The sequence below is a fragment of the Barbus barbus genome, assembly GCF_936440315.1.
Source record: "Barbus barbus genome assembly, chromosome: 46".
Classification (NCBI taxonomy): domain Eukaryota; kingdom Metazoa; phylum Chordata; class Actinopteri; order Cypriniformes; family Cyprinidae; genus Barbus; species Barbus barbus.
The window spans coordinates 20,032,175-20,059,604 of record NC_136724.1 but is presented as its reverse complement, the minus strand read 5'-3'; the positions used below and the strand labels follow the sequence as shown (position 1 = coordinate 20,059,604).

Here is a 27,430-nt window from a genome sequence, read left to right as displayed (position 1 = left end):
GAGTGTAAGCATTTTTAGTGGATAATTTTAACTTCAGTTTTTTAAATTTGTATTTTAAATTCCATAATTTAAATGTCAAACAAAACTATTGTACATAACGTATAAGTCATATGGACTACTACTTTTCTGGACCTCCTTTGTGTCCTTTTTCAGAGCAAGAGCCCCATTCACTGTATGGACAAAAATGTCCAGGACATTGTACTTGAAAGAAAGTCATACAGGTTTGGAACAACACAAGGCCAAGTAAACAGAATCATTTTTGGGTGAAATGCAGAGGTGACAGAAAAATGCGTGAAGGTGTCAAATCAAATCACCATGGGTTTTCTCCCAATTGACCTGATGAGAGGAAATGAACCTAAAGTAGCTCTCCTGCTGATAGCGACTGAATCCCATTTTACATACTATCTGTTCTAAATAAGTATAAGCTAAGGAGTGTGTAACAAATGTGACCCTGGACCACAAAACCAGTCATAAGGGTCAATGTTTTCAAATTGAGATTTATACGTCATCTGAAAGCTGAATAAATAAGCTTTCCATTGATGTATGTATTTGTTAGGATTGGACAATATTTGGCTGAGATACAAATATTTGGAAATCTGGAATCTGAAGGTGCAAAAAAAATCTAAATATTGAGAAAATCGCCTTTAAAGGGGTCATATAATGCGATTTCAAATTTTCCTTTCTCTTTGGAGTGTTACAAGCTGTTTGTGCATAGATAAGATTCCTGAAGTTGCTAAGATTAAAGTCTCAAAACCAAAGAGATATTCTTTATCAAAGTTAAGACTCCCCCCTAAAACGGCTCGTTCGAACACGCCCCCACATGTCTACGTCACGATGTGGAAATATTTGCATAACACCGCCCAAATGTTCATGCAAAGAAAGAAGGCGTGTTTCAGTAACCGCAGTATAGTGTTGATGAAGCCATGTCAGGGAGACGCTGTGTTTCTAGGTGAAAGCAAAATAACTTTATTTGGCCTTCTGAAAGCAGATGCATTTAGGAATCATTAAGATTACTTACAACAGACCAGCAACGTATGGACGACCGTTTCGTGAACCTAGGAGAGGAGGTAATTCTGACTTTGCTATGACAATCTGGTGCTTCTGAATCAGCGACTGTATGTTTTGTTATTCGTTTAAGTATTGCGTGTGAGAGAAAGTCACAGCGCAGCGTTGTTTGTGTGTGTGTGTGTGCTGGTGTGTGTGAGAGAGGGAGAAACGGTCACACAATCGCGGCTTGTGTGCAAACACATATGAGCTTCATCACTGTGTCTGTCACGCGACTCTGTTCCCCTCTCCGGCTTGAACTGATGGTAAAACTAAGGACATTATTAACTGTCTTTCTTTACTATAATTTTGAAAGCTGAAGCTGACGATTATGGAAAGAGCAATTGCATTGTTCGGCCAATCGCAATGCACTGTGCCAGCGGACCAATCAAAGCAGACTGCACTTGTCAGAAGGAGGGACTTTGTAGAAATCGAAGCGGTTGAGAGAGGCGGGGCATAGAGGACTTACAATAATGTACAGTATTTGAAAAATAATGTTTTTTGAACAATAAAACGTCAACATATTCTGTTACACCAAATACACAAAATAATGATCTTTAAAAAAGCATCATATGACCCCTTTAAAGTTGTCCAAATTAAGTTCTTAGCAATGCATATTACTAATCAAAAATAAAGTTGATATATTTACAGTAGGAAATTTACAAAATATCTTCATGGAACATTATCTTTACTTAATATCCTAATGATTTTTGGCAGAAAAGAAAAAGTGATCATTTTGACCCATACAATGTATTTTTGGCTATTGCTACAAATATACCCCAGCGACTTAAGACTGGTTTTGTGGTCCAGGGTCACAACTCATAATATGCTAATATAAAGTATGCCAAAGGTGACCAGATAGCAAACTACTTCCAATAGATTTTAGAGGAATGCATCCTTGAGTGTTTCTTTGGACTGATATGACTCCCAAGATGCTTGTTTTTTCTATATTATGCGAGTGCAGTTTTATGATGTTGCAGTCCCTATTGTACACTGTATCCAAACCAGGTGCAACACAGTAAAAACAAACAATAAAAATTCAGGAAAATCTCTTACATGTTAATTTGATTTTTTTTCCAACTAGTTCTGACTGTGACAAAATGAAGACAATCTTAGTTTAGACTTCTGTCATGTAGCCCCATCCACAGTGGAACCTCACTGGTTAAAACTTTGCTGTGATGTTTGTTTTGAGTGTGGACAGACTGGTAACTGCAAACTTGTTGTGTCATGCCTGGTCACGATACAGTGCTGCAAATTAGGTTGCTAGTATGCAAATTAGCATTCAGTCGCTATGTGATGCCAACAGCAGTTAAAAGAGATGATGGAGTTACCGTCCGATCTCTTGCTTTCACTGTCGTCACTGTCAGGCGAGTTCAGTTCCTCGTTCCCTGACATTCAGATAAGACATGTGTCACTAACCAAGTCCACTCAGGGCAAACAAACAAACAGACAAACAAATAAAAGAAAAGACGAGTGCTTTTCTAACATTAACAACCATTTGGTCTGCTACACAAACCATTTAAGAGTATTATTCTCTGGGTTCTTTCTGGAAAAGTGTAAGCTTTGTTGTATCCTTCTTTTCTAGCTCTTGTAAAACAGGTCTGACAAGAACATAAATGCATATACACCACAGAATTCAGCATACTGCAGCACACAGCGCTTGCAAAACACAATACATTGCACTAGTAAGTAGTATACGCTAGTTAGTATGCTTGCTTGAGGACATGAAACGTTACACACTGTAAATTGTAGAGTTCAGTATACACTATAGAGCACACTACACAACATGGACCACTCTGTGCACTACAAAACACATAAGAATTAGAGTGTGCTACTGTAGAAATATACTAAAAGCATTTAGGAACAAAAGCACCTTCTTTCCAACATGTAATAGTTTGGCTACGATAGTGCTTGGTTACAAATACAATAGTAAGCGAGAAAAAGTGGTAAAGCAAGAATAGTAGTTTATGGTAGTGATAGACCTGTATATACTGGCTCATATTTAGCCATTTTGAAATATTGATTATTAGCATAGTATGATAACTTTCTCATATCCATACTCTACATATTCTGTTCACAAATCTTTTTCCTTTTCATTTTTTTCAAAATATTGGGTAAATTACAATCGCACAATATTTTAAATTAATTTTGAGGAAATATATTCAAATTAATTTAATTTGGAAACCACAAGTTATTAAAATTCTGCAATTTCATTACTTTTCTTTGGACATTAAATAAATGTATGATGTAATAATAATAAACAATATTATTACATATTTAAAATATTATTTTTTAATTATTTATGTATTTTTTGGCATCTGCTAACAACCAGCCAGTATATAAATATCATTATTGGCTTTGGCCATTACCACTAGTTTACATCATGTACATTATTTAATGACATTATATACAGATTTAATGTCAATAATAGTAATGATAAAAAATATTAAAATAATCAAAACCCATATCGGTCAACCACTAGTTTATATCATGTATAAGGTAAACCAAAGTGTCGGTCGGTACAGGAGTTTAGGATTATAAATAGTTTAGGAAAATGTTAGACACAAAAGGCACCACATTTTGTTAGAAATATGAACATGATAGCCAAATATCTGGATTCTTTTTAAAAATCGAATTTAAAAAAAATCAACAGATTTGAAAACTTTGACACTCACCGTTGTGCACTCGCTGGCTGTTGTCTGTGTCACTGCTGGTCTCAGGCTCTTTGGCGTCAGACGCTGGTGTTTGAGCCCCATTCACCCCCCCTGGGTCTTTATTGCCCTCTTCCTCTCTGGGCTGTTGCTCTGTGGGCTCCTTGTTATCGCCTGTAGCTTCTCGATCTGTCTTTGAATCCTTCTCTTGTCTTGTGTCTTCCTTCCGTTTGTCTTGAGATTTCACACTCGAGTCTGTGTTGATCTTGTCTTCTTTTTTAGTATTATCGCCTTTGCTGTCACTGCTTTGTGTGTCTGTGTCGGTTTTATTATCTTTCTCCTCGTTCTCTTCCTGTTTGGCCTTCTCTTCCAGATCTAACAAGCAAATTCAGTTCATCAATAGTAGCACAGAGAAAGTGAGGTCACTAAGCATGAAAAATTAAGAATATGGGATATTCGAATTCTGAATACACCAATTGTTAAAAGTTTAGGGTTGGTAAGAATTTTTTATGTTTCTGAAAGAAGTTTCTTATGCTTACCAAATACATTAAAGCAGCTATATTGTTACATTTTATTACTATTTAAAAGGACTGTTTTCTATTTTTATATATTTTAAAAATGTAATCTATTCCTGTCATGCAAAGCTGAATTTTCAGCATCATTATTCTTCAGAGTTAGTCTTCAGAGTTAGTCTTCAGAGTTCTTCAGAAATAATAATAATAATTTCTGTTTATTATCAATGTTAAATTTGAAATTTGGATCAAACTTTTAGTCCTTTGTAACTAAAAGTATTAATTTCCTTGAAAAAAAAAAGTCTGCCAGTCTGTGACATTCAGATCCTCTTTAGTTTGAACACTATTTGAATTTACAGGTCAGAGTTCAACAAACTCTTCACATTCTTGCATTTCCGCTCTCCAGAATTTGCGAGGAGCGTCTCGCTGCAGCCTACAAGATCCAGGGGGCGTGGTTGGATCCAGATCCAACTCCTCCCACCTTACATATACCTAAACCTACCCATCCCCACTCCCTGATCCCTAAACCCACCCCATCTCCACCCCTAAACCTACCAATCTCCACCCCCTAGATGTGGATCCAACCACGCCCCCTGGATCTTGTGGACTGCAGCGAGCCCTACTTGGAATTTGCACAAGTATGAATAGAAATGAATGAAACAGGAAGTCTAATGTGACTGCAACTGAACACTCTTGCCAGAAAACATTTCTTTGAAATGATAAAGCATTACTTTTGAGATCTGCTGTCACATCCTAAGTCAATCCACACATGTACTCTACTGTAGTCAATCGTGATTTAATATTACAGCATTTTTCATCTACAAAATTTGTGCCAAACGGAGATCTAGATTCATGTTATGAAGATTTGTTTTTGTTTTATTTCTTAAGCCTGAGCTCTTAAATCTTTTATTCTTATTGAATTCATTTATATTTCTGAATGAAAGCTAGATTTTTAGTTTCTGAAGAGATGAGTGGTGCTTGCCCTTGCATACTAAGGCATTGTTAATGATTGCAGGGTATTGCTATACAATTGATAAGGTGTGCAGTTGCTATGACTTTGCTTACTGCCCCAAGTCATTAGAGCTCTAACTCTCATGATTTTCTAGTCTTTAGATATGGCCTGGATCCATTGTCTAACCGGTGCATCACTATTTGATGCATCTTTTATTTAGGTTCAGCATGAGTTACCAAATAGACAAATATTAATATTTAATTCTAGGGGTTTGTTTAAATCCCTATCCCCTAGTATGAGAAACAGGAGCAAGCATTACTAATAATTTACAGCACATCACTATTTTCTCGAAGTGCATGTGTATATGTTCGCGTTTATACCTTTGACAGCCTGCGATTTCCATTTTTCTCTGTTTTTATGCACTTCCTCATTCCAGGTGATTTTGAAGGTCTTAAAATCGGCAGCGTTTACGGAGCAGTTCAGGGAAGTGCCGCCCTCCGAACCAGTGCTTTTCACAGTAGAGCGTTTACCGTCCAACGGGATGTTATTCAGACTGCACAAACACACATAGACACACAGAGTGAGCGTTTATTTAGCTTCCAGCAAATGTTTGTCTTTAGATTATATGGCAGTACATCACTTTTAAGTATAATGTCATTAGTTGTCAAGCTGATGAAGGATACCAAGAGTTTCCACGACTAGATACAGGATGTGCGTCCAAATACTATATTACTCACTTGACACCCAGGCATGTTTGGTAGTTCACACATAATGACCTGATAAAAGTACATGGTGGAACTAAAGTAATAGGTCATTAAAGGAAAGATTCCAGTTTAAAACAAAAGTTTCCCGCATATCTGACCAATTCATTTCCATGACTATATTTTAAAACGTAATTTATTCCTGTGATGCAAAGCTGAATTTTCAGCAGTATTCAGTGATACATGATCCTTCAGAAATCATTCTAATTTGTTTAAAGAAATCTTAATGACCCCAATTTTGAACAAGGTCTGTTTTTTGAGAATAGAGCTTCAATATTTTAATAGACCAGCAATGTTGGTTCGTCATTCATTCGTCCTCACCTGGACCGTCTGAATCCAGCCAGACCGGAGGGTGAGGCTTCTTCGATCATTGGAGTCACGATTTTCTCAATCATGTCTGTCAGCACAGTGAAGGTGGGCTCCACGATGAAATCAATGAAACCTGTTAGGGAAGTGAAATGAGCATCATAACACACAGAAGTGGGTATACCGTATCCTATTGATTCACACACAAGCTTGATCACTCACCGATCTGAGACTGGGCCACCATGGTAGACTTGCGATCACATAAAGGAGAGAAAGAAAGTCCAAGCTCTGCCTCCTTATCGCCCTAAAACAAAAAGCAGACAAGAACCAACACCAATTAGCATCTTTTCAGGTAAAGATTTCTGATTATTAAAGGGGTCATATCATGTTGTATTCCCTGGTAGTTGTTTTTTGAACAAGAAATACATTTTTTCATGACCATTTTCTCACCTCTAACTCTCTTAAATAGGATTTTTAGTTGCTATTTGGAGTATTTCTTTATGCGCAATGCTTTATGCACAATGCACATTTCTTAATATTATGCCTAAAATGCGTTTTAATATCACTATTAATAAGGACTGTATGATCTCTGTATAATATCAGTCTTTAAATGCACGATATTTAAAGTGTACCTGAAGTATACATTTTAACACAATCAAATATACTTCAGTATATCTTTAGTTGGACTTCCGCACAATTAAAGTGCATTAAGCACAACATTAGCAGATTTTAAGTATAACAGTTTAGTATGCCAAAAGTACAATTGCAGGGTATTTTTTATAAAGAACACAAATATGTAAATGTATTTATATTTCTTTATTTTTTCACTAGGGACTGTATGTATCCTAAAAACACACAAATTCACAATTTTTGTGCATAATTTGTCAAGACTTCAGCTTATTTGGAAATGATACACAACAAAAATATGCAGCTCACAAGTGATATTTACTTATTTCTTATATGTGACCCTGGAACACAAAACCAGTCTTAAGTCGCTGGGGTATATTTGTAGCAATAGCCAAAAATACATTGTATGGGTCAAAATTATCGATTTTTCTTTTATGCCAAAAATCATTAGGACATTAAGTAAAGATCATGTTCCATGAAGATAATTAGTAAATTTCCAACTGTAAATATATCAAAACTTAATTTTTGATTAGTAATATGCATTGCTAAGAACTTGGACAACTTTAAAGGTGATTTTCTCAATATTTTGTTTTTTTTGCACCCTCAGATTCCAGATTTTCCAATAGTTGTATCTCGGCCAAATATTGTCTGATCCTAACAAACCATACATCAATGGAAAGCTCAATGGAAAGTTTCAGAGGATGTATCTGAAATACAAATGATGTAATACAAATGATGTAAATCTCAAAATATTTACCCTTATGACTGGTTTTGTCCAGGGTCACATTTCATTTTACTAACACAGTTGTCTTTTTGGTATATTTACATTTAAAAATCACCAAAAATAAATGAAGAAAACAAAGTAAAAAGCTTTATAATGTGACCTTGATACAGTGTAATACCATAATTTTTTAACTCTAAGCCAGAATGTTTACTGTATACTGTACACTGACTTTTTGTATTAGATTGAGAAATTAGATAGAGAAATATGATACAACCTCTTCTGTTACTGACCAATCCAGACAAAATAAAGCTTTTGGTTTAGATTTCAGTTCATTTCACCACAGCTGAAATCCCTCGTGTTCAGCTCAGCTGCATTCTCATTATTCTCTGAATCAGTCCATAGCACTTCATTTGCAAACATCATAGATAATCCTGAGAAACAATATCTGTAATTATCTTTGCTATGATTGTCTTTTGGCCGAATAATACAGCTATGAACTCTAAACAGCACAGACTCCTATAAAAATTACGTTCCTCAGGATGTTTTGCCAATCGCACTTTTCACAGTCACCATTAATTTCCTGCGCAACGCTGAGCGATATTTCATTCCTGACCCTGAAATTGCAATTATAATTTCTGGGGGTGATTTACCTGTGATGAACTGATCATTTATTAGCTTAAACATGTCAATAAATCAAAGATTCAATTTCACTCTTGTAGGAACACCAAGATGGGACCGGTGTGATATCAAATCAGACAATGGGAAGTTAATTGGTTTGGCACTGTGAGGAGATACTCATCTCTTAAAAACACTGAGTTTGGATCAGAATTAGATCCGTTTTCATTTAGCAAGGAAATTGAGCTCTACTTCATTATTTATTCAATCATACAAGAAAGAAAACGTCCTGGAAAGCAATTCTGAATGACTTCATAGAGAGGCAAAAGCTGATGGCATAGAGTGAAGCAGCGGAGATTCAAACGTTGAGGTTAGAATGCTGGAAATGGATGTTTAGAGGAGATTAATGGGATTTTTACAGTGGACGTTACAGGCTTGGAATGCTAAATAAGATTAAGACTCAATTCGAGATTAGATCAGAGTGCTGATGACCACAGAATGGGAATATGGACGATGACGTGAGAGAGCAACAGACCGAGAGAGAGAGAGAGAAAACACTCACTGTATGATTGAAGAACCATAAAAACGTCTACAGGACACTGCTCTCAGCTTCAGACAGCACCCGACTGATGCATATTGCTTACAAAAATAGCAAGAGCTTTCTCAAAACCTCAATCTGCAGTCTGATTGTGAACACAATTTCCGGGAGTCAGGGTTTTTATAGGCCCACTGGGAAACAGAGTTGTGTTTACAAGGTATTGGGCTGCTGCAATGATGAGCACTTCCTAGAAAGAGCTAGGATGGATTTGCAAGGTTTTCAGCAAATAAAATTCAAATCAGAGAGTTGTTTGAGGCACTTATTTGGTAGCTAGTAAACAGGATATTCTCGACGACAACTGTATATTCTATTTTGTTTACATACATTTACTATAGTCTATGTATAAATTATTCAACATTTATTCTAATCAAATCAGAAAGGAAAAGAGATCATCTTTTTCATATGGAAATGGAAGCCTATTTGTAGGATTATATATTTTTTGTTTTGCATTTGCACAGTACAGTTTCAAGACAATTAAGTGCATTTTCTCAAATTTGTATTACCTTGATGCAATAAATAAATAATAAAACTCTCATTCTGATAATTTATTAAATAATTTAACTTGTTTTTGTTTATTGTTAAAGTAAACATGCATACATGAAGTACAATAAATACTACCGTATGTATAAGTATTTTACAGTATAGTTATGTTTTTTACATTAGTTAACTAAATTAACAATAAAAATACTTCTAAAGCATTTATTAATTTTAATGTTAATTTCAACATTTACTAACACATTATTAAAATTGAAAGTTGTAGTTGTATTTTTATTAACTAATGCTAACAAAGAATTAAATACTGTAATGTTATTAAATAATTTATTTAATATTAAATAACCTCTATTATATACAGTAAATAACCTTCAATCTTTATTTGATATGTATTAAACAAACTAACAATCAATTATTATTTAGAAAATCTTAATTTAAAATAATCACAATATATTTTATGGTCTTAAAAATAGGCTTTTTTTGTTTTCTTCAGGCAAAACTTTTTTGAGTTTATGAAATATGAAGTATGACCCAGAAACAGCTTTGATGAGATTTACATGCTTCTATAACTATATTAAGACTTAATGCTGATATTGAAATGTCTCGGGACACTGACCTGTCTGAAGAACTCCTCCAGCAGTGAGGTGGTCCAGCGGTGGTGCATGTTCCAGTTTTTGGCAGGGTGGCTGATGTCAGCGGTGTGCAGTATCAGGGATAAGGCCTTGGGTTTATCAATCCTGCAGAGGACAGAGATGTTCAGCCCCTCAGAGCTGTTATAATCACTCTGTCCAACCTCTCATTATGTGGATATGAATATCTGTTGACGCAGAAATGTTTTGGCGTGAACAGTGTGTGATTAGCTAAAGCCCCTCCTCCTGGTTACCCTGATGTGTGCGACCGCACTTACGCTTCTGGCTGCTGGAGGAAGTTCTTCATGGCTTTAATCTGCTGGAAGTGACAGGACATGTCAGTGGCCAGGACCATCTCGACCACCAGAGCCCGCAATTCTCTGAGAGAAAGAGACGTTTTCAGTATTGACTTTAAAACCGGTTACATTCAGTAAAGAACCGTCTTCTTATCATGAACCCATCATGATATACAAGCTTCTTGGGTTGATTCTATGTATAATACAACCCGAAATCCGGAAATGTTGGGACGTTTTTTAAATTTGAATAAAATAAAAACTAAAAGACTTTCAAATCACACAAGCCAATATTTTATTCATAATAGAACATGGAGAACATAAATGTTTAAACGGAGAAATTATACACTTTTATCCACTAAATGAGCTCATTTCAAATTTGATGCCTGCTGCAGGTCTCAAAAAAGTTGGGACGGGGGCACGTTTACCATGGTGTAGCATCTCCTCTTTTCAAAACAGGTTGAAGACGCCTGGGCATCGAGGTTATGTGTTTCTGTCAAATTTGGACAGAAACATTTCCGGAATTTGGGTTGTAACTAGCATATTAGTTACTTATTAATTACTAGATTCTATAAATCAGGGGATTTTTAAACTGGGATCATCCAGGGGGTCTATGGAAAAAAAATTCATCCAAAAACAAATAATAAACAATTACTATTATTTTACTCTACTGACAGTCATAGTTTTATTTTCTACAGGTTTATACATTCTATAGGTTTACACATCTAAAATTATTATTTTAGAAGGCAGTATACAAATATATAGAAATAGGCAGTATAGAAAATATACAGTATCAACTGAAAAAGTAAATATTTTACACATTATTTTTTTTATATACTGTATAACAATAATATGAATACATTTTAATATAATATATTTAATAAGAACCATATATAAATATTATCTTATAATTATTATTATTTTTTTTTTAACCTATTTATTTATTTATTTTTACATGAATTATATCTTTTATACAGAAATTATATTTCAGTTTCAAGGGCATGGTCATATTTAAGGAAATGTTGCACCACAATGTTTGAAAACATTTTCTAGAAAAGCACCAGAGCTAGAAAATAAGTTAAAGGTGGGGTATGCAGTTTTTCAAAAACGCTTTAGAAAAGCGAGTCAGGCCAGTACCAAAACAAACTTGTAGCCAATCAGCAGTAAGGGGCGTGTCTACTCATGACGCGAGGAGAGAGCGCTCATCAGTGTGGAACAAAAGAAGGCTTACGCCGTGTCTACACTGGACGCGACAAAGCGGCAGTTGAAAATCAATTGAAATGTGTGTCAATATGTTATAAATAGAACTAGGGGTGACCCCGAATAGTCGACAATTCGATGCTTCGATATGAGGAGCCTGATTCGACTCCCAATCTCACAGTCGAATATTCGCGGGGTGTTAGGATCATGCCATTTTGGCTATATGGGGGTGCTCAAATGTCTGATTTCACATGGAATTACTGGTTTTGCTTTGTTTCACAGAACTAATCGTTGCGTATGTGTGGGGCAGAGCTATCAAAATAGGGGTGAGACCCTTTTGGGGTAGGGGCGTTTGTTTTGGTTATTTCAAATGTCAACATTGGCTAACAGAAATCACTTACCCCACGTTTAATTGTGCACAAGTTCTCCTATGCTGTTTTATTTTCTAACCAAAAACAAAGCTTACTTATAGAGCTAATATGAGTTCGAGGTTTGCAACATGTTTCTAACCTCCAGTCATCTTTCGACAAATTGTAGAGGATGTTCATTTCATCATCTTCCTGCAGGAGGCGATATGCAGCGCTAACATGGTGGTTTTCCTGTACGGCACGGTCATTGTATAGTATAGCTGTGTCAGATCTGTAAAACACACATTAGTTCTGTTAAAAGCCATTGATGTATTCGGCTTGCTGAACTGAATGATAATGGTGTTTCATAGGAATAGTACCTGGTCTGAATGTGGAAGTTGTTGGTGGTGCCGGTATGTTCGTAATCATGCACAGTAGCAGCGAACAGCATAGCAAAGATCTCCAACTCTGTTAACCAGTGCTTGAAGTGAGATAACACAAGAAATTAAGAAAAATCCCATTTTCACTCAAGTGTTTTGATACAGTCGGTTAATTCTTTTGGGTTTATTGCAGTCATAATGTCCATTGGGCCAACAAGTGAAATAAATTCTCTCTCTCTGCTAATGCTGTAAATTATACAGGACAGTATCTGAGACTGATTCAAACAAGTAACTCATCTTTTTGAACTATTCATTGAAAGAACCGAGTCATAAGAGTCGGAATCAGACTCGACTGCTTGTCCTGTATATATCTGATTCACCAAAAACAACCGGCTCTAAAGAGTCATGTGTTCAGAAATCAGACTACACTTGTCATCCAGTATATATTTGATTCACTAAAAAGAGCTGCCCCCTAAGAATCTTTTGTTCAGGAATCAGACAAGGCTGATCAGCCTTGTTATTTTTCATTCAGTAAAAAGAACTTGCACAAAAGATTAATTTGTTCAAGAATCAGACTGCACTGGATACTCTATATATTTATTTGATTCACTAAAAAGAACCAGCACAAGAGTCATTTGTTCATGAATTAAACTACACTGGCTGTGTATGTTTGTTTGAACATGCAGAGTGAGAGGAAAACTAGAAAAACAGATGGAAATGTCATACATACAGAAGAAAAATGTGCTAAAAAAATCACTCCAAACACCATTCATGTTCAATGAAAAACACTTCCTTATCAAAAAATGTAAAGCCCCATTACGTATTCTTTAATAAATAACATCGTTCTGCTAAACTGAAGATAAACATGAAGGAAATGAAATGATATTAGTTCATTATTCTTCGGCACATTTATTCTTCTGTGCATAACATTATCTTACATTAACACTAAATCACCAAAGCGCCAGAATGACGAAAAGAAATCATCAGTGGTGTAAAAGCTGGGGGCAAATAATTTGTCAGCACACCAGTGTGATGTCCACACATCACAGAGAGGTTAATGAGCCCACGGCGGGAGTGACAGGAGCGTGTTTTGAGGCGTCGAGGGAGATTAACTTCCTATTGACTGGTATACGAGCAGCATCGCAAAGCGAGAGCGGACCCTTGCACCTACTTCCATTCCAAGAACCCCAACCTCAATAAATACCTCAAGTTCAGTCAGTGTCAGGCGTAATAAAACATACTTCACCGGCTCGGTTCGGTAGAAATAACAATAATAAACAACCGAGGGGTCTCGATGTACATGATTATTTTACTCAACCACACATAAATATACACAAATCCCCAAAAGCAAGACTATTGCTTGAATTCACAGGGTCTAAGACAACCATGGACTTACAACCATGCCGGTCTTGAGCAGGAGGTAATGCACTGTCTGGGTGACGTCTGCAGCGTGGATTAGGTTGTGGTAAGGGTTTCTGTGCTTGCTGTAGCCCACCTCCAAGGCCTCCACAAAAGACACCAGAGCAGAAACAGGGATCTGAGGAGACATACAGTGTCAAACAGCCATCTGAGGATGATCACCTGGACTTTATCAAATGTCATTATGATGCATGGTTGAGTCCAAACGCATAGCAAATGCCATTTCAAAAGTGTTTGTAAATGTTGGTAAAAATAAAAATACATTTGGCAGTATTTCTTATATTAGTTAAAAATTAGTATATGGAAAACAGGAAAATAGTGCTTAAAAAAATTACATAATAAAATAAATTTAAAACTGACCAAATCTGATGTGTTTCGTTCTGCTTTACATTGTCCTATTATGATGTTCTCAGATCCACATATATCTAAATTTTAAAATTCAGTATAGAGAGAGCATCTTACCTTAAAGCGATTGATTATGTCATATCTGGTGAGAAGTTCATAAAAAATAAATTTCAGTGCATGATCTCCGCTGGCATCATTCAGTGTGAAGACGTCAAATGACCACGTGTCCACATGCTAGACCAACATAAAACAAGACATCTTTATCATTACCATCAATATAGTAACATGAAATATCTATATTACCATTCAAAAAGTTTGGGGTCGGTAAGTTTTTTTTTTTTTTTTTTTTTAAATGTGCAATCCTGAATTTATTTGACCAATATTATATTAAAATAATATTGTAATGTGTGATATTTCTGAATAAAAGTATTAATTTCATAAAAAAAATCTTTGACACCACTTTTGAATAGTAGTGTGTACAGTATAGCTTTTCACAACTTCCTATAGAAAAGAAAAATCACAAATAAGACCTCTTTGCATCTTCGGAGTTATGAAATAGCAACTGAGACTTTATTTTATGATGCCTATAAACTTGATAAGATGTTCAGTCCTGGAGCCTCAGAAATTGCCGCTTTTACATAATGTAGTAATACCAGCCTCATTTCTTTTTTATAACGTATAAATTACTTTCACCTCCCTTATAAACAGGGTCTGTGATGAACGATGTGTGATTCTATCAATGTACATTTCAATCCTGAGTCATGAAATGAACATCGGTAATAATACAGGAGATGTAGTCTACGTTATGGCCGCCTGTGGTTTGTGTGTCTCTCTCTTTCCATCCACTCTAAGTTTGACCCTCCGTTATTTCATCTCATCACTTTCAAAGAAAGTTCTATGTAGGTTTGTTTAGTTGGTTGCAATGAACATTTGCAAAATGCTGCATTAAATATTCACATCCTCAGATTGGAGTATTTGTCCTGCACTACGTCTCAGTCACGGCTGGGTGCTTTCAATAGCTGAAGGCTGTATGTGGAGATATATATGCAGATTTACTGACTGCTGTGAAATCAACAAGAGAGAGAGGCAAAAGCCACCAGGACATCCAGTACAAACCAGCTGCCTCATTTATAAAACACTCTTACAATCAGATTTGATCCTAAAATCTGTGCATTTAATCCTATGCTAAAATTGAAGCATAAAGAGACATAAAAATATTCTCATACAAACTTTAAGTGATGAAAGTGTAAGCATATTAATTTACATTGATAATATATTATATTAACATTAATATCACAAATTATTTATTCATTATTATTATTATTATTTTTACTATACACTGTTTAAAAGTTAAGGGGCAGTAAGACTTTTTTCATAAGCAATTATTCTTTATTATTTCACAAGGATGCATTAATTTGATAAAAAATTATAGTAAACATTTATAACGCAACAAAAAAATTATATTTCAAATAAATGCTGTTTCTTGAGCAGTAAATGGGGATATTAGAATAATTTCTGAAGGATCATGTGACACTGAAAATTCAGCTTTGCATCACAGAAATAAATTACATTAAAACATTAAACAAAACAGCTACTGTAAACTATAATAATGTCACAATATTACTGATTTTAACTATTTTTGATCACATAAATCGGTTTTGGTGCGCATAAGAGGCTTCTTTCAAAAACATTAAAACATGTGACTCTACACATCTTTATAAATGAGGTCTGGACAAGGCAAAAGGATTCAAAACTCTATATAAAATGAAGCCATCATTATTTTCAGCTTATTAACTTCATTTTCTATTAAGATTAGGTGGACAGAGCCAGCAAATTACTGCTATTGTTTGACAAGAACATGTGTATTAGTATTCTGTTACGCATCCTTCTCACCTAGCAGACACTTTATACATTTACCTGCACATAAATCAATGAGAAGCAAATTGACTCAAGGGCACAAGAGTTATAAGGGACTGCAGGAGATCTCTATTCCATTTCCAAAATTCGAACCTTCACCCTTTGTCATACCAGCCTTGAGGCTTAACCACTAGGACACCACATTATTCTGTTGATCTGACTTTCATCCACACACTTTAGAAAAAGGTTTATGCTGTGTTGCATGTAGAATATAAATGGGATTGGATGTTTACAAATACTGCATGTTCAAAAAACTAGATGTACTCAACACAACACTTATTTTATTTTACATTTGAAGTGACCATATTGCACACTTCTGGTTCAGATGGCACAGTAAAAGGGTTAGAAAGAGTAGAATATGATATGATATTCCAAACACAGCCTTACAAGAACACCTTTGACCATCACTTTTAGCGCAGACAGACAGAATTTTAGAATCACAATAGGCAACAGAACAAAAGAATATTTTAAAAGATTGGAGACTTATGACTGAAATGACAAAAGGGAGTAACTCTAAGTGTCCTGCCACAAATTGTTGAAATCAAAAATGAATGAGAAGCTGATAGGAGAATAGATGCGGCTGATAACAGCTCTGAAATGGCATTCGTGATCGAATCACAGCAGATAGCTGGAGGTATAATTTGGACTACAATTTCATGTGGAGGATTAAAATCAGCATATTTTGCATTTGCCTAATACACTAGCATTCAAAAGTTTTGAGGTTGGTAAGTTTTTCTTACGTTTTGGACAGAAGTCTCATGAACACAAAAGCTGCATTTATTTAATCAAAAACAGTAAAAACAGCAATTTAAAAAAAAAAATTATTACAATTTAAAATACCTGCTTTCTATTTGATTATATTTTAAATTGTGATTTACTCCTGTTATGCAAAACTGAATTTTCAGCGTCCTTACTCCAGTCTATAGTATGGAAGGATTTTCCGGACTATTTTCAAAAGGAATTGCAAATTGTATTTTCAGTTGCGTTTTCCACATGTGAGCACATCAATTGTGACAATCCAAATGCAATTGCAAATCTTGCATTACAGTTTGCATCGCGAACGCACAGTGACTGCCACATTTCAAATGAGACAAAGATGAACCTTCTTTATCTAAGTGATGGGAAAGCAAAAATGTAGAGAAAAGAAGGTAACTGCAAATCATCACAAGCATACAGCCTCATCTGTAAAGCATGGTGGAGGTGGTGTCATGGCATGGGTATGCATGGCTGTCTCTGGAATAGGCCCTCTCAACTTTACTGATGACTTAATGTATGATGACAGTAGCAGAATGAATTTGGAAGGGTACAAAACCATCTTGCCTACCAATATTCAAGAAAATGCCACCAGATTCATTGGGAAGAGCTTCATATTGCATCAGGACAATGACCCAAAACACCCTGCCAGTTCAGTCAAGGAATTTATAAGGGCAAAGAAATGGAAAGTCTTAGATTGCCCAAGTCAATCTCCAGATTTAAATCTGATTGAACATGAATTTCACCAGCTGGAGAGGAGAGTAAAGGCAGAAACGCCCCAAAACAAGCAACAATTGGGATTGGCTGCATTAAAGGCTGGGAAAAGTATTTCAAAGGATGAGACCAAGAGTCTGGTGATGTCTATGGGTCACAGACTCACTGCTGTGATTGTGTGCAAGGGATCTGCAACTAAATAATAGCTTTTAATCTTTTATATCTGCCTTATGTTCAACTGTCCCAATACTTATGCTCACATAAATGAGTGGGATGAACTCTAAAAGTGCTGTTCTTTTTATTTGGTAAAACATGTATGTGTTGAAACGGCTAATAATAAAATTTGACATTCTGTAGTTTTGTCTCATATTCATCTTTTAATCATAGTTGCAAATGTCTTGACTCCACAGCCAACAGAGCAATTTTGTCTTTACTGCCCAATACTTATGGAGGGCACTGTATGCTGCATTCTATTAGACAACTATCCAAAAAAGAGGCTAAAATCTCTCTGTCCTGTCTAAACCGTGTGTGTGTGCGCCAGGTAACCTAGCTGGCCGAGGGAAAGATCAATTGTGCACGTCGGTTGATTAAACAGGGCTGTTTGCCTGGAGACGGTTTGATTTTGCAATCTCCCCCTTGTTGTTTCTTACATAAGCTATTGTGCATTCAAAATGTGTTGCATTCACACGTTTCTCATTCATGCTGTGACCAGGTTGTGCATGTGTTTGTGCATTTGAGGTCACAACCTAAAATCTGATTGGCTCGTTCCATTACCTTCAAGGCCGTGATCACGCTGGGCGGATAGCTCAGCCCCACCATGTTGGAGGTCCGTCGGTACATCCTGTCAGAAAGAGATAACACACTCCTGTCAGTGTGTGAGAGCTTCTGGGAAATAAAAAAGAGTGAAATTCCTTGTTTCACTCCAGATGTCCTTTAACATTTATATTTTAGGAGCATGCAGTGCTGGAAATATGAGACTAGACAGGAAATGCGCAGCAGGGTCACAGGTCAGTCCCGATCGATCTATGAGTCAGGCCCTGCTTAAAATGTATCAGCTCTTTATCAGTTCTTTGAAGGTTTCCATTTATTACCCGTGGGACGCCTATAGGATTTAAATTTGTTTACTTTATACCGTTAGCTGGAAAAACCCTCATATACCTTTCCACAAATATCCCTGCTTGCACCGCGTGCACGATGCTACGAAATCGCGGCTTCTCCTCCGACCGTCTCAACATCAGCCCCATCTGACGTGTGAAAGTTGACGCCAGCCAGTCGCGCACTTCTGAGGGAACAGAGTCGGACTGGATGTCACTGAGCTCATCTTCTGTATCCACCAACCGCCTGCAGGAACAATGCACACACGCACACACACACATACACACACACATACACACACACACACACACACACACACACACATATAAGACACGATTGCAGTCTGAAGACACTAAATGGGTAAGTCATGTCACTTTCGATCACGTCAGATGAAATTTCATCCAAAACGCCTCTGAGCAAAGTGATGGAAAGAAAAAGATAAAAATATACAATTCCACTTCAAAGACAAGGGAAATACAAACATATCTGATCACCTAAACATAACTTACATATTGAAAACCTTCTCCAACACAAAAATTCACGCTTTTATAAATCATAATTGACAATATCATGATTTAAGATAAAAAGTCATAACTGTGAAAGAAAAAGTCAAAAATAGTTATGGGATAAAAGACGAAATTATGACGCAAGTCAAAATTATGAGAGAAAGTCATAATTATGACAGTCAAAAATTATATTCTGATAATTCTGACAAAAAGTCAAAATTCTTAAAGATAAAAAGATATAATTGTGACAGCTAAGATACTAAATGATCATTCTGATACAAAACCGTCCAAATTATGACGTTATAATGAGATAAGACAAAATTATAAGTCAAAATTGACAAAAAGTCATGAGTCAAAATTATGAGAAGACATCGTGACACTTGAAATTGACACAAAATGCTCATTCTGATACAAAAAAGTTGAAATTGTGACGTCATAATTAGTTGATTTAATTTTTGCCAAAAGAAAAAGACAATCACAAAAGACAAAATAAATTCACAATGTATGTGTTGTGCTCACCTTGTTTCTTCAATGTAAAAATTCTAAATTGACTCATATTCATACTCATATTTATGAATAAAAAGGCAAAAGAAAAAAAGAGTTAAAGTCATAATTATATGGCAAGTCAAAATTATGACAGTTATCACCAATAAATTAGTTTCTCATAATTATGACTTGGTATTTCATAATTTAGACTTCCCATAATTATGTATTTTTATGTCATATGTCACATGGTGCTGCGAGTGGATCGCTGAGTTGATCATAAGGACTCTTCATAAATGAATCATTGAAACTGGTTTTGTGAACACTGAACAGATCAAATAGTTCATTCAAAAAAGCATTGCTATTCCTCTCGTGAACTCTTATGAACATGCTGAAAAGAGTGAGGAAGGATATCAAGACTTTGTGTTGATTAATTAGTTCTGCTCTTCTTATAAAGATATGGGAAACACAATATGGCACACAAATTATGACACTCCATTTTGAAGCCTGAAAGCTTCAGTCCCTACTCATTACAAGTGCATAAAAAAGAATAACAAAAATATGTAGATTCAGAAAAAAATTTCCTTTTGTGTTTTGTAAAAGTGAATCAAACAGGTTTGGAAAAACATAAGGGTGAGTGAATGATGCAAAATTTGCATTTAATTTAATGCATGGCACATTTTCCTCTCAGATGTTGCCAATGTTTCCATTTCTGTCTAAACAACTGAATAAAATACATCAAATGCTGAAGCACTCATGCATGAGGAGATAGCATTACAGAACACATGCAATCCCTCTTCCATTTGCATTTTTATTTCAAACGGAGGTTTAAGAGCAGCTTTAGAGATTAAACACACTCTAGGAACAACATATACCTCTGACCCCAAATTTGTTGATTTCATTTTTGCCAAAAGAAGAGAAATTCACAATGTATGTGTTGTGCTCACCTTGTTTCTTCAATGTAGACAGATTCCAAAACGGATGCAGCATATTCTAGGTTTTTCTTCAAGTCGACAACAGAAGCCTCACCTCTCTCCAACTGTTTCACCAAACATCTCAGCCTGAAATGAAAAAAAAAAAGACAGAATTTGTTTAGGAAAAGGTTATTTTTGTATTTAATCGCTTGGATTGAATTGTCATTAATGAATAGGACAACGGAGATGAGTAAAAAAAAAAAGACAAAAATAAACAAATAAATGAAATATTACAAAAATAATATAATAAAATAGATTCAAACCAAGTCTTGCTGTGGATTCAATTCTGACACACTCAAAGCACCAAAAACAAAAACTATTTGCATTTCAAAGGAAAAATAGCTTAAAGCAGAAGTAGAAGTAAAGCAGAAGTTTGAGGCAAGTTTTCTTTAAAAGTCAGTTTGAAGCCCAATATGTGTGCTGTACATTTGCGGGGTGGTTTGTGGCTGCCAAATGAATTTTACAAAAAGCGAACAGATTCATCCATCATCTTTATTGCTAAAGATGATAAAAGCGCTCTATGTTGCTGACCATCTCCAGATTCTTTTCACTACTGAGAAATAAACTGATCCATTCTGTGTTGATTCTGACAAAGTGTTCAGCTGTTATCTGAACAGACTGAATGTGTATTATAATAAACATAGTTGGATATCTTGGATACCGAGTTCCAACAGTGCTAAAATTCACAATATAATAATAGCTATGCAGTGAAACACCTGCTTTGTCTTAGTGTAATGTCCTCTTATCCCCTTTAAAAAAAAAAAATAAAAAAAATAATAATATTTGGATTTCCACTGGTGCCCCCCAAAAATATTAGCAGCATCAAGTCTCTGGCACTATGCCTATAATTCAGTGAACAGACTGCATCACTGTTTTGTTTATGAGCCACACATCTCTGAAGTGAATTACGATCTTCAGTCATGTGGACAGCAGGCCAAATAAAAAGGCCAAACGTCCCAGGTGTGTGCAGCAGAGAGATTTTTCTGCATGGGTCTGGACGAAGAGGTGCGTGTTTGCATGAATGGAGAACACAGGAAACACATTTGACCCAATTCCCATCCCAAATGACTGGACTGAGCGAGCCAGAGCAGCATGCAGGGATGAGACAGAGTGAAATCATTCAGTCAATCTACTAGAAGATATTTTGCAAAATATAAGAAGATATTCCAAAAGCACATTTAGGAGAATGCTGGTTTGAACTGTTTCAGTTCCCACTGACTTTCAATGTATGGACAAAAAAGTTAATTGGAACCAAAACTGGTAATAAACATTTTTCAAAATATTGCGGTGACTTTTTTTTCACAGAATTGTAAGATATAAACTCAAAATTTCGAGTTATAAAATTGCGGGACCATAAATTCGCAATTGCGAGAAAGAAAGTCCGAATTGCGAGATATAAACTCGCAATTGCGAATTATAAAGTCCGGTTCTGAGGAGAAAAAGACTGATATGTTCTCAGAATTGCGAGTTTATATCTCACAATTCTGACTTCATTTTATTTTTAAATATTGATAATTATAGTGAAGCAGTCTTTATTTATTGAGAATTAGGGAAAATTACCATTGAGAAGAGACAAAATAAAATAAAATATGAAATAAAATAAAATAAAAGTAACAGTTCTGTAGCATAGCCATGATACTGATAATAAAAAAAATGAATTATAAAAAATAAGAACAAATCTTGAAAGTGATCAGTTTGAAAGTAGCTGCACGTTTAGTCCATTTCAACAAAAACTGACAACTTGTGACTCTCCTCTCAATGATCTCTTGTCCTCTATCTTCAAGTGGTCAGCAGCTGTGTTATTTGAATGAAGTGCTCTCGTTCAAGTGAAAAGCTTGATGTCAGAAGCAGGGTCGAGGACATGCTGTTTGAACAATGTTATCAAAACAGGCGAAGCGGAGCAGAAACACATTCTGCTGGTGTCCCCAAGGAATCCCCTCCTTCAGACAAACGCAATCGATGCCGCAAGTCAATGCCATCCCATTAGAGGATTAGTATTTCCTAGAATCTGTCCTGAGCAGAAATAAGAGCAAAAATTCTTTAGACGTTCGCATCCACTTGGTCACCATTGCACAATGTATGACCTTTCTAATACAGAGAAAGAGCCACATTAAATGCTTATGATTAGACCATTAAACCACACCAATTCGGATTTAGACAGCATGTTTCAAATAATGGTCTTGTGGGCTAAAAGAATTGAGGAATGTAAATGTGTTTTAGTCGTGATTGCTCAGCTCGGTAATGTCTGTGAACAGGAAATGGTGAAGCCGAAATGCATCAACATGTTGCAATTTCCTTGAGCTGAATTCTACAGGGAAATTCACTTTTAATCTAACAGACAGGGGTCAAAATGGACTTTTTATTGATTGTGTGTGCGTTTTTTCTTAAAACGGCATGTGTTGTTGATAAAGATGGATTATGATGTCAGTATACCCTGTGCGCCCAAAGAACAACACTACTTTTCTACTGCATAATTTGCATATACTATAATAGTATGACAATTTCACACTGATTTTATTTGAATTAAATGTAAACTTAATTATCAGGTTTTGGATAAATTCTCATACTTTATTATAATTATTATTATTGTTTATTAATACAACCCGATTTCTGGAAATGTTGGGAGTTTTTTTAAATTTGAAAAAAAATTAAAACTAAAAGACTTTCAAATCACATGAGCCAATATTTGATTCACAACAGAACATAGAGAAAATAACAAATGTTTAAATGGAGAAATTGTACACTTATCTACTAAATGCGCTCATTTCAAATTTGATGCCTGCTACAGGTCTCAAAAAAGTTGGCACAGGGGCAACAAAGGGCTGAAAAAGCAAGCCATTTTGAAAAGTTCAGCTGGGAGAACATCTAGCAACTAATTAAGTTAATTGATATCAGGTCTGTAATATGATTAGCTATAAAAGTCTTAGAGAGACAAAGTCTCTCACAAGTAAAGATCTCCAATTTGTGAAAGAATGTGTAAAAAGATTGTAGAATACTTTAAAAACAACGTTCCTCAACGTCAAATTGCAAAGGCTTTGCAAATCTCATTATCTACAGTGAGTGAATAATATCATCAAAAGATTCAGAGAAACTGGAGAAATCTCTGTGTGTAAGGGACAAGGCCGAAGACCTTTGTTGGATGCCTGTGGTCTTTCGGACCCTCAGACGACACTGTATCACTCATCGGCATGATTCTGTCATTGACATTACTAAATGGGCCCAGGAATACTTCCAGAAACCACTGCCAGTAAACACAATCCGCAGTACCATCTGCAGACGCCAGCTAAAGCTCAATCATGCAAAATGGAAGTGAAAATGGTCCAGAAGCGCCGTCGTGTCCTGTGGACCAAGGCTCATTTAAAATGGACTGTTTCAAAGTGGAAAAGTGCTCTATGTTCAGACGAGTCCAAATTTTACATTCTTGTTGGAAATCACGGACGATGTGTCCTTCGGGCTAAAGAGGAGGGCGACCTTCCAGCGTGTTATCAGCGTTCAGTTCAAAAGCCAGCATCTCTGATGGTATGGGGGTGCATCATTGCATACAGTATGGGCAGTTTGCATGTTTTGGAAGGCACTATGAATGCTGAAAGGTATATAAAAGGTTTAATAGCAACATATGCTCCCCTCCAGACGACGTCTATTTCAGGGAAGGCCTTGTGTATTTCAGCAGGACAATGCAAAACCACATACTGAAGCTATTACAACAGCATAGTTTCATAGTAGAAGAGTCTGGGTGCTGAATTGGCCTGCCTGCAGTCCAGATCTTTCACCTATAGAGAACATTTGGCGCATCATTAAATGAAAAATACGTCAAAGACAACCACAAACTCTTCAGCAGCTGGAATCCTATATCAGGCAAGAATGGGACCAAATTCCAACACCAAATCTCCAGAAACTCATAAGCTCGATGCCCATACGTCTTCAAACTGTTTTGAAAAGAAGAGGAGATGCTACACCATGGTAAACATGACCTCGTCCCAACTATTTTGAGAACTGTAGCAGGCATCAAATTTGAAATGAACTCATTTTGTGCATAAAATTGTAATTGTAAAATTTCTCCATTTAAACATTTATGTTATCTATGTTCTATTGTAAATAAATATTGGCTCATGTGATTTTAAATTCTTTGTTTTCATTTTATTCAAATTTAAAAAACATCCCAACATTTCTGTAATTCGTATTGTAATAATATTATTATAAATTAAATTATAAATATTATTTAACAATCAAATTGGCATTGAGAAACGTAAAATAAAATAGCAGGCATTATTGTAACCTACAGGTCAGAGCAACAGTTTAAAGTTAGGTTAGATCTTATAAACATTATAGCTGCATGAATAACTCCACATTCGCAGACATTTGAAGGAAACTCTATTGTACCCTTGAGTGCTGAGGTTTGTCACCATGACAGTATCACAAGAACGCATGTTAAGCACGTCGTTATGTACAACAAGACGCATACAGTGCATTAGCCAAGCATTTGCATATTTAAACAGAATGTGTCTTGCCGAAGGCGAGCTTTGTGTGCAAATATCATTCTATTCGATGCTCATTCACTGTCATATTTTGTCTGACAGACATACAGTTTATGTTGTACGAACAGACCACCAGTGGTATCACATACTAGGCTACCTGTTCATTAGCGGCTCCTAATGAGCATGTGTGCCGATGACTCATCATGAATGTTTGACTTTTGCAGAGCAGATAAACTCCAGCCTAAGGGGTTAAGACTGCAAACTTCTGAAGAAAGACATCTAAGCCAGACTATAGCTCTGTTATAAAAACTATTGAGCTTCCTACCTAGACAGCATTTAAATAAAAACAATAGATAGATAGATTTGCTTAATCTTATTTATTTTTAATTGTATTTTATTCAATATTTATGTGTGCTACATGTTTTTATGTTAACTATTTTAGTATTGTGTTGTTCACTTGTGTTTGGAACAGAGGTTTTGTCACCATTGACTTTTATGTCTGTGTCGAGGCTCCAGATCTCAAGGGCATCACAACCAGATCACTCAATGGAGTATAAGATACAGCACGAACAGAGAAACACTATTAAAACACAGACCTCTGGAGAGACGTGACAATATCTGGACTTTCTTGTCGGCCCTTTTTCACCTCTGAGATACTTTTTAATCCTTTTATTTTATTTTGAATCCTTCCTTTAATCTTGTCTGCCACCTTTTACTCTTTCTTTTAATGTATAACACACACAAAAACAATCACACCCACCCACACAAAAATGCATTAACTTACACAAACCGCTTACCCAAAAAATCAACACATGCCCTCTTTCGTTCCACCCTCCCCCATGCTCTGAGAGATTTCCATCTTTCTCTCTCCACTGAAGGTCAGTGGATGGTCTGTTTTAAGGTCAGTCAAAAGCTTCTGGACGTCTGAGGACACAAGATTTATTCAGGACGTCCGTGTCTCGCTGCACTGGCAGACGTTTCCCTCACTAAGCACAATCCCTGGTTGGTTAGTTTGACAGTCTGGCTGTCAGATTGAGGTTCTGTTCCAAAACCTCATGTGTTGCCTTAATGTCTACAGATTTCTTATTTGAAATAGACACGCATATCTGACCGATTTGGAGTGTTCTTCATATGAAGTAACTCATACATTAGTGTTTTATACAAATAAGGCTTGAAGAAAAATCAGTTCACAATTGATTTCAATGCAGTTTGACGTTAGCATGTTGCAAACAACAATACTGATTATGTGCTGCATTCAAAGAATAAATTTTTATAGTCTTATGCATTCCCTCGCATTCCTATGCATTCCTGGGGCTCTGAATGAACGTGTTTGTGCTGAGTGGACTGTTTACTGCGACCTTGACAGATCTGGTGAGCTCAAACTCTGTGATGTTGAACGCCATGTTCCGGCACGGCGGAGGTTGCCGTGGTGATTTGCGATGCGTCAGTCGACTGGCACATGTAGAATGAAACATATGTGGCGTCCATGGGGGGCCCAAATGCCTTCCTTCCGCATAGTGGGGGACTGGACCACAAGGATATGCTGGTAATCAGGTCCTAAACAATCAGTGTCTAAATCTCCATCCGGATGTGGTTTCAGAAAGGAAGACAGGTCAGCACCCCGATTTCCAAATAGCTCTTTAATTCCGATTTAGACGAATACCCAACCGGAGCCAAAGGCACCAGAAAGTGCTTGGATTGAGAACAATGACATAATATTCTCCAGTGACATCTCCTCAACCCCCAAAGATCAAACTCAACAAAATAAACAAACCATAAGCCTTACAATCTTTTAAACCGGATTGGTCTCAAAACACAATTCATTTATTTTTGGCTTTTTTGATGGGAAGAAAGAGGAACAGTATTGGGAAATCAGAGTTTCTTGCATAAGTACCATATCTCAATGTGTATTAAAAATTCAAATATGTTCAGATCATGTTTCACCCAAAAATAAAAAATAAAATGTTACCCTAATTTTGCATATTTGTATGGCATTTAAGCACATTCCACCACTAAAATTCTCATTCCTGTAAAAAAATCTAATATTTATTAGTTTAATTTTTCTAACTAATGAAAGATTTTTTTTATTTAAATTTTTTTTTTTTCTTTAAATCAATACAAATACAACCCAACCATGATTTATACTTACAATTTTACTTAAACTTACAGTTTAAATAATATATGATACTGCAGTACAGTAATGAAAATGACATTTCTCTGAGAATATTCTGAGAACATGATCAAAATAATGTAATAATTCAATCTTAATGGTCCCCAAAATAGGCTTAGTTTCAGAAACACGCACAGGCCTCGCTAATATCAGAGGTTTAACAGATAAATCTCTTCTCACCAGACCAGAGATGGATCTGAACCCGTCAGCAACAGGTTCAGTGTGTTAAGCCTTTCCAAAACCAAAGAACAGTGGCGGATGAAGCAGAAAAGCCAATGTTGGGCCGATCTTCTCAAGCTCATCGGGTTTAAACCTGTCTCTAAAGCACAACACTGTAAAAGCTCTATAAACCCTTTATTCAGGTTAGGGAGAGCAGGACTAAGTGCACCATAATCCCTTTTAACAGTTCTCTAATTGGATTCTGGCAAAATTACTCGTGCACATACAG

General features: G+C 36.0%; 1 protein-coding gene across 2 annotated transcripts in view; it reads right to left on the bottom strand.

The window, feature by feature from the left end:
* pde1ca (phosphodiesterase 1C, calmodulin-dependent a) overlaps window positions 1-27,430 on the bottom strand; it is a 55,363-nt gene that overhangs the window by 5,342 nt on the left and 22,591 nt on the right. For both annotated transcript variants that reach the window (XM_079409478.1, XM_079409479.1), the window contains exons 3-15: window positions 20,311-20,424; window positions 18,438-18,620; window positions 18,054-18,120; window positions 14,013-14,129; window positions 13,528-13,668; window positions 12,132-12,232; window positions 11,915-12,043; window positions 10,190-10,291; window positions 9,899-10,019; window positions 6,449-6,530; window positions 6,242-6,362; window positions 5,540-5,712; window positions 3,720-4,070 (exon numbers count right to left, since the gene is read on the bottom strand). In XM_079409478.1, coding sequence (XP_079265604.1) covers window positions 3,720-4,070; window positions 5,540-5,712; window positions 6,242-6,362; window positions 6,449-6,530; window positions 9,899-10,019; window positions 10,190-10,291; window positions 11,915-12,043; window positions 12,132-12,232; window positions 13,528-13,668; window positions 14,013-14,129; window positions 18,054-18,120; window positions 18,438-18,620; window positions 20,311-20,424 — 1,802 coding nt within the window. The remainder of the gene's footprint in view (window positions 1-3,719; window positions 4,071-5,539; window positions 5,713-6,241; window positions 6,363-6,448; window positions 6,531-9,898; window positions 10,020-10,189; window positions 10,292-11,914; window positions 12,044-12,131; window positions 12,233-13,527; window positions 13,669-14,012; window positions 14,130-18,053; window positions 18,121-18,437; window positions 18,621-20,310; window positions 20,425-27,430) is intronic.